At 38.3% G+C, this 20,044-nt stretch overlaps 1 protein-coding gene across 3 annotated transcripts in view; it reads right to left on the bottom strand.

The window, feature by feature from the left end:
• The window catches only part of LOC141427566 (EGFR adapter protein-like), a 271,634-nt gene that overhangs the window by 76,218 nt on the left and 175,372 nt on the right, over window positions 1–20,044 (bottom strand). For all 3 annotated transcript variants that reach the window (XM_074087140.1, XM_074087141.1, XM_074087142.1), the window contains one exon: window positions 14,113–14,181. In XM_074087140.1, the coding sequence (XP_073943241.1) occupies window positions 14,113–14,181 (69 nt within the window). The remainder of the gene's footprint in view (window positions 1–14,112; window positions 14,182–20,044) is intronic.

The raw sequence follows: 20,044 nt of genomic DNA, 5'->3' as shown, positions 1-20,044 counted from the left end.
AGGCAGTAGGTCATACCCATACCAAATAGGCCACCATGGCTTTTTTGGTATTGGCACTAAACTTGGCAACTACACAGTTCTGATAACAATACAATATTAAGATAGTCCGCGATCCCCAAGCCGCCTGCCAAGCGTGGGGATTATGGCAACCACACCCCCCCAAATAAAAAAAATTATAGGTACAAATAAGCCGCGGGCGTTCTAAGGGGGAGGCCTTTGTCCAGCAGTGGACGTCTTCCGGCTGATGATGGTTAAGATAGTAGTGAACTGGGCAAAGACCGTGCGGAGTGGCGATTACTCCACCGACAAGAGCATAGCATAGCTGCTCTTAAATTTAAGAAGAAGAAGTGAGCTAATCTACTCGTAACAATTAAGCCAGAACTTACCTAGATACTGGAAATTCAAGCCAGAACAGCATAACTTGGGCATGTTTGCTATTTGATGACCTTTACAGGCCTTCATAAAGGATAATTTTAAAGAGATATTAAGTATTTGGTACTTTCAACATGGATAACAGTTACAATCTATAAAGTATTTGCATCAAGCAGAGCAATAATATTAAAAATACATCTTCATTTTGATGAGAAATTTAATATAACTTATTGACGGAACATTTTTTATTTTATTTTTTGGGGGAAGAAAATTTTACTATCAAGACCTTATTTACATTCACAGTTGCGGAACTATAATTCTGAATGTTGTAAACTTTGATCCCAAAATTAGACATAAATTTAGTTGCTTAATAACTTCGGCATTACAGATTTAGTACTCATAAATCCTACGCTATTTATAGCCAATTTTCCGATAGTAATAATGGAAAAATCTGAGCACCGGCATACATCCCTAACTATTATTATCACACAAAGTTGCTGTTTTTCGCTCTTCTCATGGCGTGTCGCCCACGTCACCATTAGGCTGTTATCGGGTTACGAGTTGACAAACAAACATGGCGGATATAGTTTGCCGCGTATCGGTTCGATTCCGTAATCCAATTCAATTTCAAGGGCCAAAGTGGACCATCAAGATAAAGTTGTTTGTTTGCCCAAGAATGTAAGTTCAGCAAAAAGAAGGCTGATTTTCTATTTAAGTGTATAAAAGATTGCCTAATGCTATTTTGAAAAATGATTGGGGAAATCATTGAGATCATTTTACGCTTGGCTGTGTCCATCATTTCAAGCTTGCCTGTGTCTAAAAGTATAATTTTATTGAATATGGTTTTTGTTCAGTGTATTTTTTGTCTTCCAAGCTTCGCGTACGTAGAAAATTTCAAGTCAATCCAAAAGCTTTTAAAATGAAAATTGCTGTAAACTTTGTCGTTTTTATTTAATTTGCAAGTCGTGTACAGATCCTGCTTGTGATGATTTCATAAAAGTAAAATGAGAAGGAATTTTCCAACAGTATCACGGAATTGTCAAAACCAATGTTTTAATCTTCCCTCTGTTTTACTCTTTCTTCTCTTTTCTTATATTCTCTTATAGTAGGTAAAATACCACTGCTGGCACCACACATAGACTTGGTAATTTCATTACTTTTTGCCCTGAAAATAGTTTCGTAACATCTTGTTCATTTAGGTACAGCGTGAAAACAAGAACACTAACGATAAATTAAACTAAACCAGCGTTAATTTGTGTGCCCGCTGATTTACGTAGGCATTTGCGGTCGCACGGCACGTACGGGTAGATGTGAAACAGCGGGGTCACTAGGTACAAAAATCATCGCACCTTTGCACCGCACAAATTAATAAATACCCGAGTAATATCTATGTATTACCAATGTTATAAGGTATTATATATATGTATAACCAATAATACCGGTATAGGGGTTCAGTTTTGCTACCTGCGTGGAAGCCTGTTTTTGCCAGGTTAACAGCAAACTGTTGAAACATTCATGAGTTCGCTGTGTAGTTAATTTTTTAAGACACGGTCAGCGTATTTTCCTTTTTTCCCCTTACATAACTACCTATCTAATTTATTTAATCCTGGACCTTCGCCAACCACTGATGCAGCGCGCTCGCTTCGTTCGCTCACTGGTTTATATCACATATTACTTAAATATAGGTAAACTAGAAGCTGTTCTTTAGTTTCACCTGTCCCGACGTTTGTCATAAAATCTTGCAAATTAAAGTTGATCCACTTCCCGGTAACCGATTGAGCTAAAATTTTGCATACATGGTGTAAATCGCGTGACAATATAATAATCTGGTATGTCACATCTTGGTAGTCCGCAAGACGGAACTCTTAAACGGTTAATGGCATCGACTTGAAATTTGGTAGGTATGCAAATGTAGTGTGGGTGACAATGCAAGTACAATAAAAAGAAAATACATTCAGTCAGCAAAGATAGCTCGTATCAAACATGATTTTTTTGAAATTGAAATGTTTGCCAAAAACTTATTTTAAGTGTACTCTTCGCAGAGCTCTGTGTCTGGAACCACAGTCTGTCCCGCACACGTCTCAATTCGGCCGACGGTCCGTAATTACTTCACCACTAAACTTTGCCTTTTCGATATAGCGACAACTGTCAATTTAACTTTAAAAAGAGACTTGTGCAAAATCCGTCCTGATCTTTACCACCATCTTAGTTGCTAATCTAAGCAAGCGGCAGTGTACCCCCTGTTGTGTTTTGGGCCTGGTGTGGAGTGTAAGCCAGTCGATGAAATTACAGACACAGGAAATATTGTACTTTATTCCTCTATTTTGACAAATAAAATGATTGATTGATTTATTTATTTCTTTAGGCTGGAAACGCATCCCCAACTCTCTGGTATTGCAATATTCAAGGGTGGTACTGCTTACTTACCATCAGACGATTCTCGTTTCTCGTCCTGTCTCACTAAAAAAAAATGTCGTCAAAAACGTGGCAGCCCTATGATCAATGGCATGGCATGGCAGCCCTATGACCAATGATATTTTCACTACTTCAAAAGGTAGCAAACTTGAGTATATGATATTAATTTCAGCTTGAATAAGCCAGCCATGACGTATTCCTGAGATAGAGAGTCTTGACAAACGAATAGACCCAGTTACTACGAGAATACCGTAATGCGATAGTTAATAATCTATGAAAGTTTGATGTTCATTTTTACGACCCTCCTCCATTCCACTTCGTTGATGAACTGTCAAATTAATCACAAGTTACGAGCATTTTGGGAGGAAGGGTGACATCTTTTACGAGTTACCACTTGATTTGCATGATGAATTTACTTCAGTTTGTTGTCAAGTTCATAACAACTTTTACGCAATCGAATGATGTGTTTTTAGGGTTCCGTACCTTAAAAGGAAAAAACGTAACCCTTATAGGATCACTTTTTGTCCATCTGTCTGTCTGTCTGTCTGTCTGTCGGTCTGTCAAGACCCTTATTCTCGGAAACACGTGGAGGTATTAAGCTGAAATTTATATCAAATACTGAGGTCTACTGTCCCTTGGAGCTGTGAAAAAATCAAACTTCTAAGCCAACGAAATCAAAAGATGCAGCCGTTTATGCTGCAAATTTCCGCAAATTTTCGAAACTCGCAAGGGAATCAAAACCTACAGGGTACTTCTCGTGAACTCAGAATCTTGAAATTTGGTATGAAGGTAGCTATTATAACACAACCAAGAAACAAACCAAGAAACAGAAGTCTGAAAATCTTGATTTTTATGTCTGTCTGTAAATATCAATGTCCAATATAATCTGACCCCACACTGCGTACATTTTGTTTAACTTACACTGGATGTATTAAATCACTCGGAAAAAGCGAGAAATATCTTCAAGACACGATTCCCGTTTACTTACATAACTATAAATGTGTACGGAACCCTCGGTGCGCGAGTCCGACTCGCACTTGTTTTTTAATAAATAAGTCAATAAAGAAGCATATGGGTCACTATACGTAGTAGGTGAACACTACTACCTCACTTACCAGAGACCTGCCTACAATACCCACTACAGAGAGAATAGGCGCTCTAAGTCAACACACTCTCACACTCTTGACAGTTGTTGTCGGTTGGAGATCTGTAGCGAACCTTCATGACGACTAAAGAAAATAGTCTCATCATCATCTTGGGCTATATATGTCCCACTGCTCGTCACAGGCCTTCTATCAAAATGAAAGTGCTTGGGTACCAGTTCCCATATCGCGGCATAGTGCGGATTATTGATTTTAAAATATGCCACAAAAAACTTAAGTTTACAAAATCATCTAGAGCACTATTTGTAGGTAATTAATTATAATTACATCGACTTCAATAAATAGTTTATCGTCTTATCATAATTTCAAGGACAAAAAAACATCATCATCACCATGTCAGCCGAAAGACGACGTCCACTGCTGGACATAGGCCTCCCCCAAGGCTCTCCACTCAGACCGGTCATGTGCTTTCCGCATCCACCGCAATCCCGCGATCTTAACCAAGCCGTCGCTCCATCTTGTTGGAGGCCAACCGACAGCTCGTCTCCTGGTCCGCGGACGCCATTCGAGAACCTTCTGACCCCATCGGCCATCAGTCCTGCGAGCAATGTGCCCCGCCCACTGCCACTTCAGTTTCGCAATTCTTCGAGCTATATCGAAAAATATGCTTGTAAATAAACCTCAACAATTATCTTGTCATACAACAACAAGTAAGAATAGGCCATCGCAGTAACTCAAATCTGATTTTATCTTCTAAGAACAAACAATATAACTGTTTCTACTCACATACAATTACGTCGTTTATATTGTAGGGACGGCCCGCAATCAAGTAGATGTGGCTCGCCAATAGATACATCTACCAGATAACTTCAATACCACGAGTCGTATGTTCCCGATGCTAGTACTGACCTATGTTCGTGAATTCCTTCTTGGTGATATCGATTTTGTTAACAATAGATTGCTGTTATTACAATTTTAAAAAATGACATTTGCTGAGATAGAATACGGGCAAATTAGTACTTACCAATTTTATTAAGACTTAAATCAGGATACGACCAAAAGCAATCCATAGTTGTCTTTACCTAACTACGGGAAGATTACTACTGACAAATCTTTTACGAATTCGTGAACGAACGTTCTTGACTTTGTAATCTGAAAAGATATTTTTCTATCAAATACGGGGTGCCCGCGAGGACCCTGAAAAATGTTAACAGCAAATTCTTGAGCATAATATTTTAAGCTAAAAATGAAGTATAAACGCTGGATTCGGCTTGACTTTTATGATATCTTAATTTTTTGTGTAAAAAAACTTGTAATAAAATCTGCAATGCATTAATAAAAGTAAAAGTTAAATCTATGTAGTTGCTAGCTCGTCTTAATGTTCGTTTTCACCGGAGAAACAAAATGTCATTTACAAGTATGAAAAAAACCTATCCTAACCTATCGACCTATGCAGGTTCAATTTGAATAACTGGACGACCGAGCTCCGCTCGGGTTAAAACTCGGTACCAAGCGTTTTCCCAGAGATAAGACCAAGGTAGATCGATTTTTCATGATCCCCGAAATATTTATATACAAAAAATTGCTCGTTTAAAGGTGTTATTAAATCATTACCTACTAATGATAAATTGAGACGTTATCACTTACGAGATAGCGACGTTTTTAGTGTTGACTTTCACTAGAGGCTCTGTGGATACCCCAGCCAATTAGCTGAATTTGTGGAGTGAAGTCGAGGACACGACACGTAATATCGTTAAGAGTTCGTTAACGTCATTAATGTCGTTAAACATTCGTCGTTAATCTATCAACAAGCGTGGCTGATCGACGGACGTGAGCTAACATCTCTCCCCTGTCATAATGAAGGCTCTAGCATACTTACGATTGCAATGGAACGAAAAACAATTTTTATGTAGAAAATTAAAGAAATTCAGATGTTAATTTACATTTGCCACGCCGGATTCTTTTCATCTTCTCCTTCTTAATGCTTCATGTACTTACCTAATGCTGAGTAAATATCTCTTTCATTTTAATCTACTTTGAGCAATTCTCTTCACTAACGCACTTACTTCTAGTTGTTAGAAAGGAACAAACAGCTAATTTCCAGTATAATATTATATGCTTGACTTACAGTTTCGACTGTGGACAAAGTTTCAAAGTTTTAAATGAAGTGTGTTTAATATCAAATGAGTATGCAACGCGCTACTTAGTTCTAGATTATATTTTGGTGAATGTTAAGATTAGACTGTGCATTATCTGTCAGTGAATAACTTGAACTGCATACCTATGAAAAGGTTTTCAAAAATGGTTGTTTATTTCTTTACGTTGGTCGATGCTCAGCGTACTGTATAAAAGATGTAACTACATCTAAGAAAAAAAAAACATAAAAAAGCTGTAAAGGGGCGTCTGTTAAACTCTGCAAAAATGTTCCGGATGAAACTTCAAACACTTCTTGTGCACAGAAATTTTTGAAGGTCAAGGTCACAGAGCAGTCCATAAAAACAGTTGTCTGTCTGTAAGTAATCTGCATTTAGATCTAGCCGAGTTAATGTACAATTTAAGAGACCGTTAAGCAGGCTGGCAATAAATACAAACGTAAGGCGTAGTCGACTTCGTCTTACGCAATGCAAGGTCGCGTTAAGAGCTGCGAAATGTCCTAACCTATCGATGATTTTGTAAAATCATTTCTGAAATCGAATTTATCTCATAAATCTTATCATTCTGTCCATTGTTATTGTTTAATTATTTTTTAATATCATACTAATTTGGTAACTTTTGTTATTTTATTTTTGACTGACATTTTATTGTGTTACGATTATTATTATAACATTTGACGATTCTTTTGTGGCTTTTTATAATTACCTGACATGCGTTAACAATACAGTTTTCTTACAAGGTAATAAATATCGTAAAGTTATCTTTCTGTAGTAGGTAGGTAAGTATTAAACATATCTGATATCTGATGTTCTGATATCCGATATAATGATATTTTATATTTGACATAAAAAAGTAACTCTGTCTGTCTGAGAAGGGCGTGAAGGGAAAAGAAAAAAAAGAAAGAAATAAGCATCAAAATTTATTCGTGACATTTAGGCGTTACAAAGAAAAATGATACAACGAATTGATAACCTCCTCCTTTTTTTGAAGTCGGTTAAAAACATGAAAAGTTAAACAAATTATCATGAAATGCGCGTAATCCTATCATGCTGAGACATTCTAAGTTGGTGCCATCCAGTACTATCAGTAACTGTCCAGTTTTATCCTGAAAAATTACATAATTCATCAGCTATTCTACGCCCAAGACCTATGCTAAGCTAGCTATGCTAGCTACGGCCCAAGCCCTCTCATTCTGAGAGGAGGCCTGTGCCCAGCAGTGGGACGTAAATAGGCTGGGATGATGAACAGCTATATACTTTCTGATACAAAAAATTGTACTTCTTTTCATGATAATGTGCACAATTTCTCTTCCTCGTTTTTCATCGACAAATCCCCACTCTAGTGACAGAGTGAGCAGCAAGAGGTCCCCAGGGTGAGCTAGTGGGCTCTAGTCAAACCTTAGCATAGATTGGATGCGTTCCGTCAAACGGCTTTGTGCCTATAAAATAGTATTAACACTGAAGAATTAAAGAAGAACTTTTCTAGTTAACAAGGTTTTTGGGAAGGACAACGGATTACTCGTAGATTTATTTATTACATAAAGAGATTTTACCCGTGGCTTTAAAAAAAATATCAAAAATTATAGTTATGTTATTTACCTACAATTATAGCAAATTTGATAAAAAAAACATTGTATTCATTCACTTTATTTATTTTTGTCATTTTATTTTATAGTCTGCGTAGATTTTTTTATCGACATCCCGTGGTAACTATGCAATTTTCCGGGATAAAAACAATCCGTATTCCGAATTTCATCTAAATCGGTTCAGCGGTTGAGACCTGATGAGGTGACAAACAAACAAACAGACTTATAAACTTTCGCATTTATAAAATTAGTGGGACTACTGGACTCTTACGATTTTGTTTAGCGAATGAAGTTGTATGGACGACGCTATATACTAGTAGTGTCGGTTTAGGCTACTTCGTTTTAATGTAAGCTCGTGTATGTACTACGAAAATGTTTCAAGAAACAACATTTCATAAAATTAAATTCACGCTCTAATTTTGTAACGTTGCAATGAAAACTACCCCCTGGCGTAATATTTGGAACATGGAGAGGGCTTCCTAGCGAAGGGTAGAACAAATACAATGTGAAATGGCACAGAGGGTGCAACTAGCGTGCGACCCTTTAACCGAGCTGGCGGGAAGTGCAATTAAGCAAAACATGATACATGCAGTTAGATTTTTTTTTATTGCTGCCCAATATACAGGCCATGGGGTTTTAAATCCAAGGTTCGATTCTACTCACATTTGCAACTTTTAAAAAATGATCACTGTTATTTTCATTTTTTTTTCATACAGATTAAATGTAGTTTTCAATGTATGTGATGCAATACAAAATTAATAAATGTTTAACTAAGAGATGTTAAATAAATGACAAAAATTATTTAAAGGCGCCTGTACCAGAAGACAGCGAGAACACGGCTTATCTAAATTCAAGTTATAAAATGTTACAAAACAAAAGTAGCTTAGTTATGCGAGTAAAATCGAACCTTGAATTTAAAGCCCACGGTCAAAGACACTGTAAAACAGAAGCATTAATGGCTGCATGACAGACAGAAAATGCACAGCTCAAATCCCTCGAAATAGAGACTTGAAATTTGACCGACATAATATGTACACTCTGTTATAAAATTGAAGGTTTTCACACAAAACTGAAGAAAGGAAAACTAACGATGAGGTTCTTACCATACTCAAAGAGAAATTAACGTTATTGGAGAACATTTTGTTTACACAAAACTGACCTGTGATCGACCCCTATCTCACTTGATGAAAAGTGCAGATGAGGCCAAAAGAGTCACAATAATATCGTCACTACTTTGAAAAACATCTCGTATCTAAAATCAATATGTCAACAAAATTGAACCTTGACATAATGTTCATAAAGTTCACTCAGAGAAATTATCTATTTTAAGGTACGAGTTTCTTTTTAAGTAGTGACAATATTAATCCAGTCTGCATTTATGCTGAGGCGGGACCATTTCGGGCACATAAAATAGTATCACATTGGAACTTACCCTTCCTTTTTCTTTTTTTATTTATTTCATTTTTGATATTTTTGTGTCTCGAATAAATGTTTTTCAATTCATTAAAAAAAAAATCTAACTTTACATAGGTTTCTAACTTTACCTTCTTTTAATGCGACATCGACATAAGTCCCGTCTCCCCTCAGGACGTATGAATATAATCGTACTTCATAACTTTTACCCCGTCTTTTCACGCGGTTTTGAACATGAAATGCTTCAAGTACTTATTGCACATCGGGCGGTAAAAACCATCGCGGAGGGAGAACATAACATGGGGTTGAAAGGATTGCTTAGTATTTAAGTATTTGCTTATGTCGAATCGCTGGTACATAGTCTCTCTCAGGTACAATTGTATGGAACCCCATGCTTTACGCTGGGATGTGGTACAGTGAACGAACTGAATCACGTACCAGAATGAAACTTTTTCATAAAAACTTCGCTATGATTTTCTTTGTATAAATGTACAGGAGGTTAACATGATATTTGTAGCATAAAGATTCCACCCTTATAGGATTTCTTATTGCTACGTGATTAATTTTTCTCAACTATAATTGTATAATTCAATTTAATTCAAAGTTTATGAAGAAAACTGCTAATAATACGCTACTACGCTACAAAGTCTTTCACGACGCACAATGAAAATCCAAAAGAAGTAGTGATAGTCCAGTGAAGTGATCTACGGGCTCTCAGCAAAGGATTGTGGGCTCAAACCGCGGCTTGCACCTCTGAGCATTTTTGGATTTATGAAATCACATTGGAAATTTACCGCGAGATTTAAGCCGATGATATTACCGATGGTTATGCCTGCAAGTGCACAGTACATTTTGGGGTGATATAACTGAACGTAGGTGTATAACATGACTCCTTGCCTGCGCAAGCAAAATTTGAAATATCCAAATTAATATTTTTTTGGTCATGGCTGCACAAATAAACTGTGCAGGCATAACCATCGGTTAGAACCTAGCGTGTGTGGCCGGCTCTATCGGTGCCATGATGGTTTTGAAATGAGAGTTTTTGCAGGTTTGTCGTTACGTGTGTGTACCCTATGAACTCGGTCGAGCCTGTTGGTATTGCTTGCAAACGCAAAACCTAGCGTGTGTGGCTGGCTTAAAGTTCCCAAACTGAACTGAACACACTCAATCCAAGCCCTCTCATTCTGACAGGAGACCTTTGCCCACTAATGTAACGCATATAGGCCGAGGACGATGGTGCTGATAAGGAAAACTAGTCTCGTAATATTTTGTTCAACACCTTGCGACTGGGTACCTACTTGTTTTTGTTTTTAATAAACACTGGCTAACGATTGGTCCTTATTTTAGGGATTCAAAAAAGGAGGAGGTTCTACATTGTATGTGTATTTTTGTCATAGAGTACACAAAAATATATTATATGATGACAAACAACATCTTGCCACGATGTCGTTGACATTCAAATCGCAATGTGTGAAAAGAGACGAGGCAGAACTCAAGTCAATGAATAAATTTGTTCGCTGTACATAAAATGTGATATATCCCAGCTTATTTCGTTTTTTTTTTAATTCATGTAATAATACTTCTCTTTAACCTTTTCACTATTCTGCATGTATTAAGTATTGCGGCTTTTTGTAAAATTGTGTGCTATGGTGTAGGTGGTTTGGGATGACGCCTGTTGTAGATAGGACTATTCGAGACTCTTTGCTATTAGACCGTTTGCCGAAACCGTAAAAGTGGAAGGCATTCTAAATTACGGCTTTGCAATGCATCTTGAAAGACTGTGAAGCCGTGGTGGCCTAGTGGTTTGACCTATGGACTCTCAAGCAGAGGTTCGTGGGTTCAAACCCCGGCCCGCACCTCTGATTCTTTCGAAATTCATGTGCGAAATAACATTTGAAATTTACCACGAGCTCAGCAGTGGTTCGTAAATAGGCTGGGATGATGAATGCAACTTGGAACGCAGGAGTCGTGATTTATGAAAGTTGCGATAGATGGCACTACACGCCGCTATTGTTTTAAGTAAGTGATTATTGTTTTCGATCGGTGTGTCCAATTTCTCGTTGGTCTAGTTGGAAGGACACCTCTTGCGAGTTAAGCCACAGAAAAGCGGGTTCAAATCGTTCCAGCGATTCGATCTTTTTTCGTTTTCAAAATATCTTTCAGTAAATATTTAGGTATCACAAATGTTTAACCTACTTGTGTCTTGTTGTTCGTAAGAATATTTTGTAGGGTTCAGAAGGAGACAGCCTAACTCAGATTTTAGGTCACAAAACAGTGCAAAGAGCTCCATTCATTAGAGCCGGCCTACATCTGAAGAGGCACAGTTTGACCTCGCTGCAGTGTGGAGAGGGCTTAACAGGTCATGTTTGTTGTCGACTTTATACAAAAAATACCAAAAAATACCAAAGTCCAATGTAAAAACTAAATTGAAAATAAACTACACCCTTGTACTGTACACCATTATTGTCACTTATTATTTCTATAGTATTATTGTCTTTGCTTATTCCGATAAAACCAACAGAAACGGCAACACAGGTATCTGTCACATAAAATTTATCAATGGATGATGAAATAAGTCATTAATCATTACTACAATTCCCATTGAGAGCTTTAAACTCACTATAACTTTGTTTCGCAAGTGTGTGTTAGTTTTGTACGGCATTTTTCTTCACCATATAGTTCGTAATCGTATTTCAATCATTATCATCTCAGCCTATACGTCCCACTGCAGGGAACAGGCCTCCTCTTACAATAAGAGGCTTGGGCCATAGTTTCCACGCGGGCCCAGTGCGGATTGGGAATTTCATGTTTCATACTATAGGATTACCATGATTTCGCACATAAATTAAAAAAAAACTCAGAGCGTGGCTCTGCTTGAAAGGCGATAGGTCAAACCACTAGGCCACCACATCAACCACTAATCTTAGGCTTACACGACTTCAAATCTAATCAATCAGTCTCTTCCATTGTCATTATCAACCACTCCCTCAAACTGCTAAAGCTAAATGGCAATAGCTGCACCCACCACACTGCCCTGTCTAGATCAACTTCTTATCTGCATCATAACTCTACAAAGAAAGTTTGAAGGTCGCATGCCACGAGTAAACCTGTTCATAATCTAATCAGTTGATAAACAATCTCAGACATGTATTTTCATAGCTACTACAACTTATAAGACCGAATCACGTGAAGAAATAGTATCTGAGTCATCGAGAATGCTAGTGCTTTTTGAAATACTCGTAAATTTATTTTTTTATGAAACTTAAGTAAGTACTAGATTATAAACAAAAATAAAAAGAAATATAAAATAACCAAGACGCTGCCCTGCAACTTCTACAGCGATGCATTCATTTTTCGCAATACCGTGGGAGCTATGCACTTTCTCGGGATAAAAATCATCCATCATCATCATCATCCCAGCCTATATACGTCCCACTGCTGGGCACAGGCCTCCTCTCATAGTCCCAAGTTAGGATTGGGAACTTCACACACACCATTAAATTGCTTCGAAGGTTTGTGCAGGTTTTCTCACGATGTTTTCCTTCACCGCAAAGCTCAAAGCTAGCGCAAAGGGATAAATATTACCCCATTTAATTTAGTTAATCGAAATCATAAAAATAACCTTAGGTATGCCAAAATTCATCCAAATCTGTCGAGCCGTTAATGCGTGAATGAGTGAGTAACGAACGTTCAATCATCGAAATATCTTCTCAATTTAGCTGATTTATTGTATTACTAGCTTTTGCCCGCTGCTTGGCCCGCGTGGAATTCGCTTAACGCGCGCTGCTCCCTCGGGAACTGTGCATTTTTCGGGATAAAAAGTAGCCTATGTCACTCTCAGGCCCATAAACTATCTCTATGCCAAAAATCACATCGATCCGTCGCTCCGTTTCGACGTGAAAGACGGACAAACATATAAACACACACACTTTCGCATTTATAATATTAGTACGGTAATACAAGTAGCATTTGTGGGATAAATAAATAAATATCACAGGTCCCTTGATACCGAGTCCAAAAGTAAGCAATTGTGTTATGGGTACCTACTAGGTAACGGATTAACATACTTAAATAGATACATACCTACTTTAATACGTACTAAACATCTATAACTCGCGTTAACATACGTACATTCGTATTTTTCATACAAATATCTGCCACGGCCGGGAATCGAGCCCGGGACCTCAAGCTTCGTAGTCAGTTTCCTTAATCACTGTGCTGTCCAATCGGTATAGTTGTCCGGTCGATTTAGGATACGTAGAAGCATTAGTGAAGTCTCTTCGTTCCACTCTCCATACAAACGTAGTCCAGAGGCCGTATTGCCTATCGTTTCTGACGCACGCGATCGCAATCAAATGACAGGTTTCCCATACAAAAACTGTCATTTGATCGCGATTGCAAGCGTCAGAAACGTTAGGAAATAAGGCCTCAGGTCTCATTTAAAAACTAGGCAACAGAAATAGATGAAATTTTGTAAGTATGGACTAGATCGCTCGAACCACACCCTCGGCCACATCGCTCGAAGAACAGATAACCGTTGGGGGAGAAAAGTTCTCGAGTGGCGACCACGAACCGGAAGACGAAGCGTTGGCAGGCCTCCCACCAGGTGGAATGACGACATCGTGAGAGTAGCGGGAAACCGGTGGATGCAAGTGGCGAGTTGTCGTTCATTGTGGCGTTCTAAGGGCCTTTGTCCAGCAGTGGACGTCTTCCGGCTGATGATGAAAGCATTTTCACAAAAATCGAAAAAACCACAGGCATAGAAAATATAATGAATATCTTGATTGTACAATATCATTGATTTCTATGCTATACTTTTCGTATAATATGAGGACAACGAAACCCAAAATTCAACCGCCCAAATCTTGAAAAGCCTACAGCTATCTCGATATAAATTACGGACGTCGTTGCGGAAGGCATGGGGGAGCATGGAGGGGACGGCTGCGAGCGCTTATGTCACGAGCGATAAAGACAGCAATATATCCCAAACGAATACCTAACGCGGACGCGCGGCCAGCAGGGAAACTTCTCTTAACTTCTATTAGTTTTCTTTCGGAGGTACCTACTTACCTTCATGAGTAGCAGCTGGGCGGAAAGTTGTGTCTGCTCGCCGCCGCACACCGGGAACGAACCCAGGTACTGTAACAAACAAACACTCCCATTAAACACCTTCACCTCTTTTGTGGTGAGCATGCCGACTGAAAAACTATGGGCTTCTTTTATTGAGTCTTTTAGATCTAAAGGTTGGGCGACAGGCTATCTGCCACCAAGGTCAGAGCGCGTCACGCGTCGCAGATTTAACATGTTTATATTGAGTGTCGAGAATATTATGCCGCCACGCAACATTTGCCAACTTGTAGGGTTACTCCCTTAGCTTAGTACAGTCAAGTGCAAAGAATCGACACGGCCAAAGTTACAAAAATATGTATAAACGACCTTAATATTAAGTGCATAAAGTCGTGTACCTATACATATTTTTGTAAATTTGGGCGTGTCGATATCTTTGCACTTGACTGTAATATATTTTAGGAAATTCATCATTATGCCTATGAGTCTGTTTCAGATTAATTTTTACGTATTGCCTGTATATACACCGCCTGTGCATAAAACGTCTTTCGAGGCTGACTAGAGCGATTTGAGAGCGACGTTCTGCGACATGTTCATCCATCTGCCTGAAAACAAAAGTTTGCGGAGGTATGCGCAGAACCGCCTTGATGTCTTCTTTGTGTCTTGTCAGCGAGTGACAAGTGAATTTTACCTACTATACGGCTAAGTTACTTCGTTTTATCTTGGAGTTCCAGTAGGTAGAGTCAAGATCATAAATAGCAGTGCTTATACGTTACCAAGGCATCAAAAATATCTATACACCTTTATGCCACTCACCGGCTTATAAATATATTTGAAGCTATGGCTGTACAAATATTTATGCCCTTGACTGTACCTACTTTATTTTTAAAGTTTTAAAGATACTTTATTTAATGTGGCAACCCTGAACTTAACCCCCGTCATCACCTCAGCTGAACTCAATTATAACCAAATTCATTTAACAACGGTCCTCTACAATGCCATATACACCCCATTATTTAATTAACTACACAATACCCTGGATAGTAGTCCCTGGGGTGCATAGCCTTAAAGTAGGGTAGATGCTCAATTGTCGAGCAGCGGTTTGGGTATAGCTTTTAACATATGGTGCGGTCTCGTGATGGGGTCAATGCCTTGTGGAGTAGTAGTTCTGATGGTCAAAAATAACTTAAAGCGTTTACAGCAAGAGGGAGTTAGGCAAACAACTTAGGAGATTATTTGAACAGAACCCTGTGTTCATACGCACGTTAAAAAATCTCACCTTACACTTAAATATATAAAAGTGTAAAGAAAAGAGGCGAAAATGCCCCTTCTTCCTCGCAATGCACCAACTCGTTCCACCAGTGGCGCGAGAAGGTATTGTCATTCCTTGTCGAATTGAAAATACAAACTAAAAGATGCACAGCAGAAAATAAGACCCACTTCGAACCCAGGTCCTCGGAATCCGTACCATACGCTACACCACTGATGGTCAACACCAGGTGGTTTTACGCCGTAGTAAAAATCTCCATTCTTATTCCTTGTCGAGCCGTGACGTTGTCCAATTGTATGCAAAAGGTCACTACGAGCAGTCTCTACCCATTACACCGTTTCATACCTTGACCGTAAAAGGCACGTGTCATGTATTAGCGCTTCACATTCCGTTCCTGACACGTCTCTATTACAGTCATGGCATGATGTAGTGGGTAGAGACCTTAAGGCGTTATTAATTAACTCGCACTAGCACAAACTTAGCTTTCTCGCGATGGTAGTGAAGTAGCAAGTAAAAGGTTTTATAATTTTACGGTAACGGAATTTGCCTATTGCAAATACAGTTTTGTTGTTCTCGGCCTTAACCGCAAAGGTGAAAAGATGACATAGGAAAGCGCGACTCTGTCGTAACCGCAACCACAGCCCTCAGCGATCTAACGTTACATCCGAATCTACATCTGTTTCGAAGGTAAAAAAAAACGGGCAAAGATGTGTCGGGCCGTGCGCTGTACTTGTTGTTGTACTTTCGTTTTTTCCTCATTTCTTCTTTTTTTTCTTTTTTAGCAGACAGTCATTGCAAAACTATGAGTTTCGATTTTGATTACTAAAGCCTAAAAACTTGTTTAAAATATCTGAGTAGGTGATATCAATGATAAAAATGATTTAAGACTATTTAGGGTTTAATGGAGGTGAGGTGGAGAGATTTTCTGACTTACAGGAATTATTATTGTACCTAAATGCAAATGTCTCAGACTTTAAATTGTAGTAATTATCCATGTGCCGTGAATCTGAAGAAAACAAGTGCGCATTGTAATCGAGTTGCAATACCAAGCAGTTATTGACTTCTAGCGCCATCTGTGAGGTGGTTGCAACGCTGCGACGTCAAGAAACTAGCTACAATGTGAAATGCGCTCGCTCGGGGTTATGTTTATTAGTTCTGGAAAACGCCAAAAGATGTCGCTTTACGTAAAATTTATTGGACTGGCGAGAGGATGTTACATACTTTTATTTCTACTAAGACTGGCGGTCAAGTAGAAAGGAATGTATTCATATATTCTTCTATTTTACCGACAATGGACTACAGTTTTATTGGAGGTTTTTATAATATTGTACTGATGAATTGAGATTTGATTATTAAATTTATTAATTAAAACGTTTAGAAATATGCAAGTGCCATCTTCGTAATTTTTTTTAATCTGATGAGCGTTTTCTGGTGGTATACAAAAATGAAAGGTCTGGAGCATAGATGAGAGTGTGTATTCTGGTACTGGTCTGAAGTACCTGAAGCCTTGCAGTACACCCAAGAAGCTCGACCTAACTATGAGAGGTCCTGAAAACTATTATTATAGCCGTAATTTAAAAAAAAAACAGTAGTAGTGACAAAGTAACAATAACTCCTAAGTATTTCAAGTATGATTATAGCTAAATTTACTCTTTTTGTTGCATGTATTGTATCACCTACGCGTATATACACCTACGCTATTACATTGCACTACTTTTTATAAGTAAATCATTTCAAGCACGTTTGTTAAAAGTTGCAGAAAACTTTTGTGCAGTAAATTAATTTAACTCCCGTGTAGTTCAGTTGCCCGGCGCACAACTTCTAACATAATTTTCGACAACTTGTAGCCACAAGCAGCTTAGCAGATGACACACTACCTTTTAGCAGAATCAGTAAGTTATCCCTATTCTATACCATCAAACCAACTGTGGTACATGTTCACAGAAAAAGTTTCATAGTAACATAGCATAGTGAACTAAACGGATAACTCACGTCTTGGAGATATGTTTCGTGATGCGAAAGTTTGTGAGTGAGTGAATGTTTGTTACTCCTTCAAGCTGAAACGGCTTGATGGATTTGAATGAAATTTGGTATGTAGATAGCTGGACATCTGGAATAAAACATAGGCTACTATTTATTCCCATATTCCCACGGGATATGGATAAAAGGCTCAAAATTTGGCCCACTTTACATACATAATTACCTATTACTGCATACAATTACTTCCACCGCTCTTTGAAAATTTGTTGCTTTAGAGCATTCACAAACTTCCCTAAGCTGTAATGTTTAACACCATTCTTGTTACTTGACATTGCGTCGTTGAATTACTGTTTTTGGTTCGTCTACTGCGGCTGAACTTAATCTCGGTGATGATAGTTGCTCACATAGATGCTGGAAACTAAAGGAAACTATTTACTATGGGTGCCCTTTGACGTGGCTGCTTTGGTCCACAATAACGGGTTTCTTTGCCACATTTTAGTCTTTTGGTGGCATGATGTCCACTGTAACAAAATGTCACCTGTGTCAACAGTTATTTATGCAACTGTATCGTAATAGTGGTCCTTAAAACACGAGTGTGGTTTTATAAAACGAGGCGTAGCCGAGTTTCATAATAGGGTCACATGAGTGTTTAAAGGCCTAATTATGTACAGTTGCATAGAATATTTTCATCTACATCCATATATTAAATCCTCTATCATGTGTTCAAGAGCCATTGAGAATGACCTGCATTAACGAGAACTAGGTAGGTATGTCTGTCCCACGACCTGCTGCTGCTGCTGCTTGTGCGCGCAGCGCGGCGCGCCCCGGTGTTGTAATGATGTATGAAATCTCATTACGATACAGATATCTTTATCGTAATGACCATTACGATACAGCCATGTTCATAATAGAATCCAATGTCGTAATCCTGGTCATTATCTATGGTTTTTAAACGCATAATGGAGTATTTACTAAATGGGTGTAGATAAAATAATATATGCACCGCATTTAAATTTTAATGACAACTGCATCGAAACGTCTATTTCACCACTACGTCAGCTGCATTCCGATAGAATAAATGTTCTGACGTTCAAGATTAAGTGGTGTTGAAATGTATTTGGCAGAGTGGACTATTTGCAGTGCGAACCTTTTGATTAGGTGGACGTTGTGATAGAATAGACGTTCCAGTGGAATGAATCTTTAGTTAGAGTGGACATTTTGTTAGAATGAACATGACGTTTGGGTAGAGTGAACGACTAGTAGAGTGGACATCAAAATGGACGTTATGATACTGTGAATACTCTGCGCCTACACGATCTTGGAGAGTCATGGTCACAATTTTACACAATTTTACATGATTTACTGGTAATATACTAGACATACGAGTATTTCCAACGGGATATAAACCGAAACTACCTTTGGTAAGCTCCCGATACATTGCTATCATTCAGTTTTTTAGGGTTCCGTACCTCGAAAGGAAAAACGGAACCCTTATAGGATCACTTTGTTGTCCGTCCGTCCGTCCGTCTGTCAAGACCCTTTTTCTCAGGAACGCTGGAGGTATCAAGGTGAAATTTATATCAAATACTCAGATCTACTATCCTTTGGAGCTGTGAAAAAATCTAACTTCAAAGCCAACGCAATCAAAAGATACAGCAGAAACTCGCTAGGGAATCAAAACCTACCGGGTACTTCCCGTGAACTCAGAATCTTGAAATTTGGTACGAAGCGCGAAGCAACGTCTTATATCACAGATAAAGGAAAAATTGCGAAAACCGTACATTTTTAGTTACCTACATCATATAATAAAAATATTTATACGGAACCCTCGGTGTGCGAGTCTGACTCGCACTTGGCCGGTTTTTTCCTAAAATTAAACACCGACGCTTCACGAGGTCAAACAGTTTTCCTGACTCACCCTCAAAACTACCAACACACGTCAAGGAATTCAGACCGGTCATAGTGACGCTTATTGAATAGTTGGTACTTTCGTGGAATGCCTTAGAGCCTCTCTGGAAGGTCAGATATTATATAAAGTTAGATAATGTTTACGCTAGAAATGTTAGTACTCGGCAACAGGGGTGCTCTGTGATAATTGATGCTTTAAATGTAATGATATTTATTTTTTAAACAAATTTTGTAGGAAATTGACTAAGCGGTCTGCATTCGGGGTGGTGACCTTGTAATGCAGTCATTAGGAGAGTCACTTTGGAATGATAGATAACAAGCAGGAAACTGTATACAGCATTATTTTGGTGTCCTAAATGTTGTCCGAAAAGTCACGAAGAAGGTCACTGGCTAGAACTGTATTTTTTTACTATAAGTCGTTCTGATCGTTTATTTAACTTTTGACAGATTACGCACGTGAAGTTTTACAATAATTTTCGGTACAATGTACTACAGAGAATACCGTACTTCATGGACGGGCACCGCCCACTTAGTGATGTGCCATTCGTAATGAATGAACATAGACTATAAAAACCGTTTTGAAGTAAATCGGTTTTATGAATAAAACATACATTTAAAATTATTGTGATTATATTTTATATCAAAATCATTTTATAAATAATAAATACATTAATATGCCTTTAGGGATTAAAAAGTTAAAACAACTAAAATAGGCACTGTAATACAAATTTTAATTATACCTACCACGGGCGTCTCGTTGTGAGTGACAACAAACTG

The sequence above is a fragment of the Choristoneura fumiferana genome, chromosome 4, assembly GCF_025370935.1.
Source record: "Choristoneura fumiferana chromosome 4, NRCan_CFum_1, whole genome shotgun sequence".
Lineage (NCBI taxonomy): Eukaryota > Metazoa > Arthropoda > Insecta > Lepidoptera > Tortricidae > Choristoneura > Choristoneura fumiferana.
The sequence above is the reverse complement of the archived record's forward strand: the minus strand, read 5'-3'. Positions and strand labels throughout refer to the sequence as shown.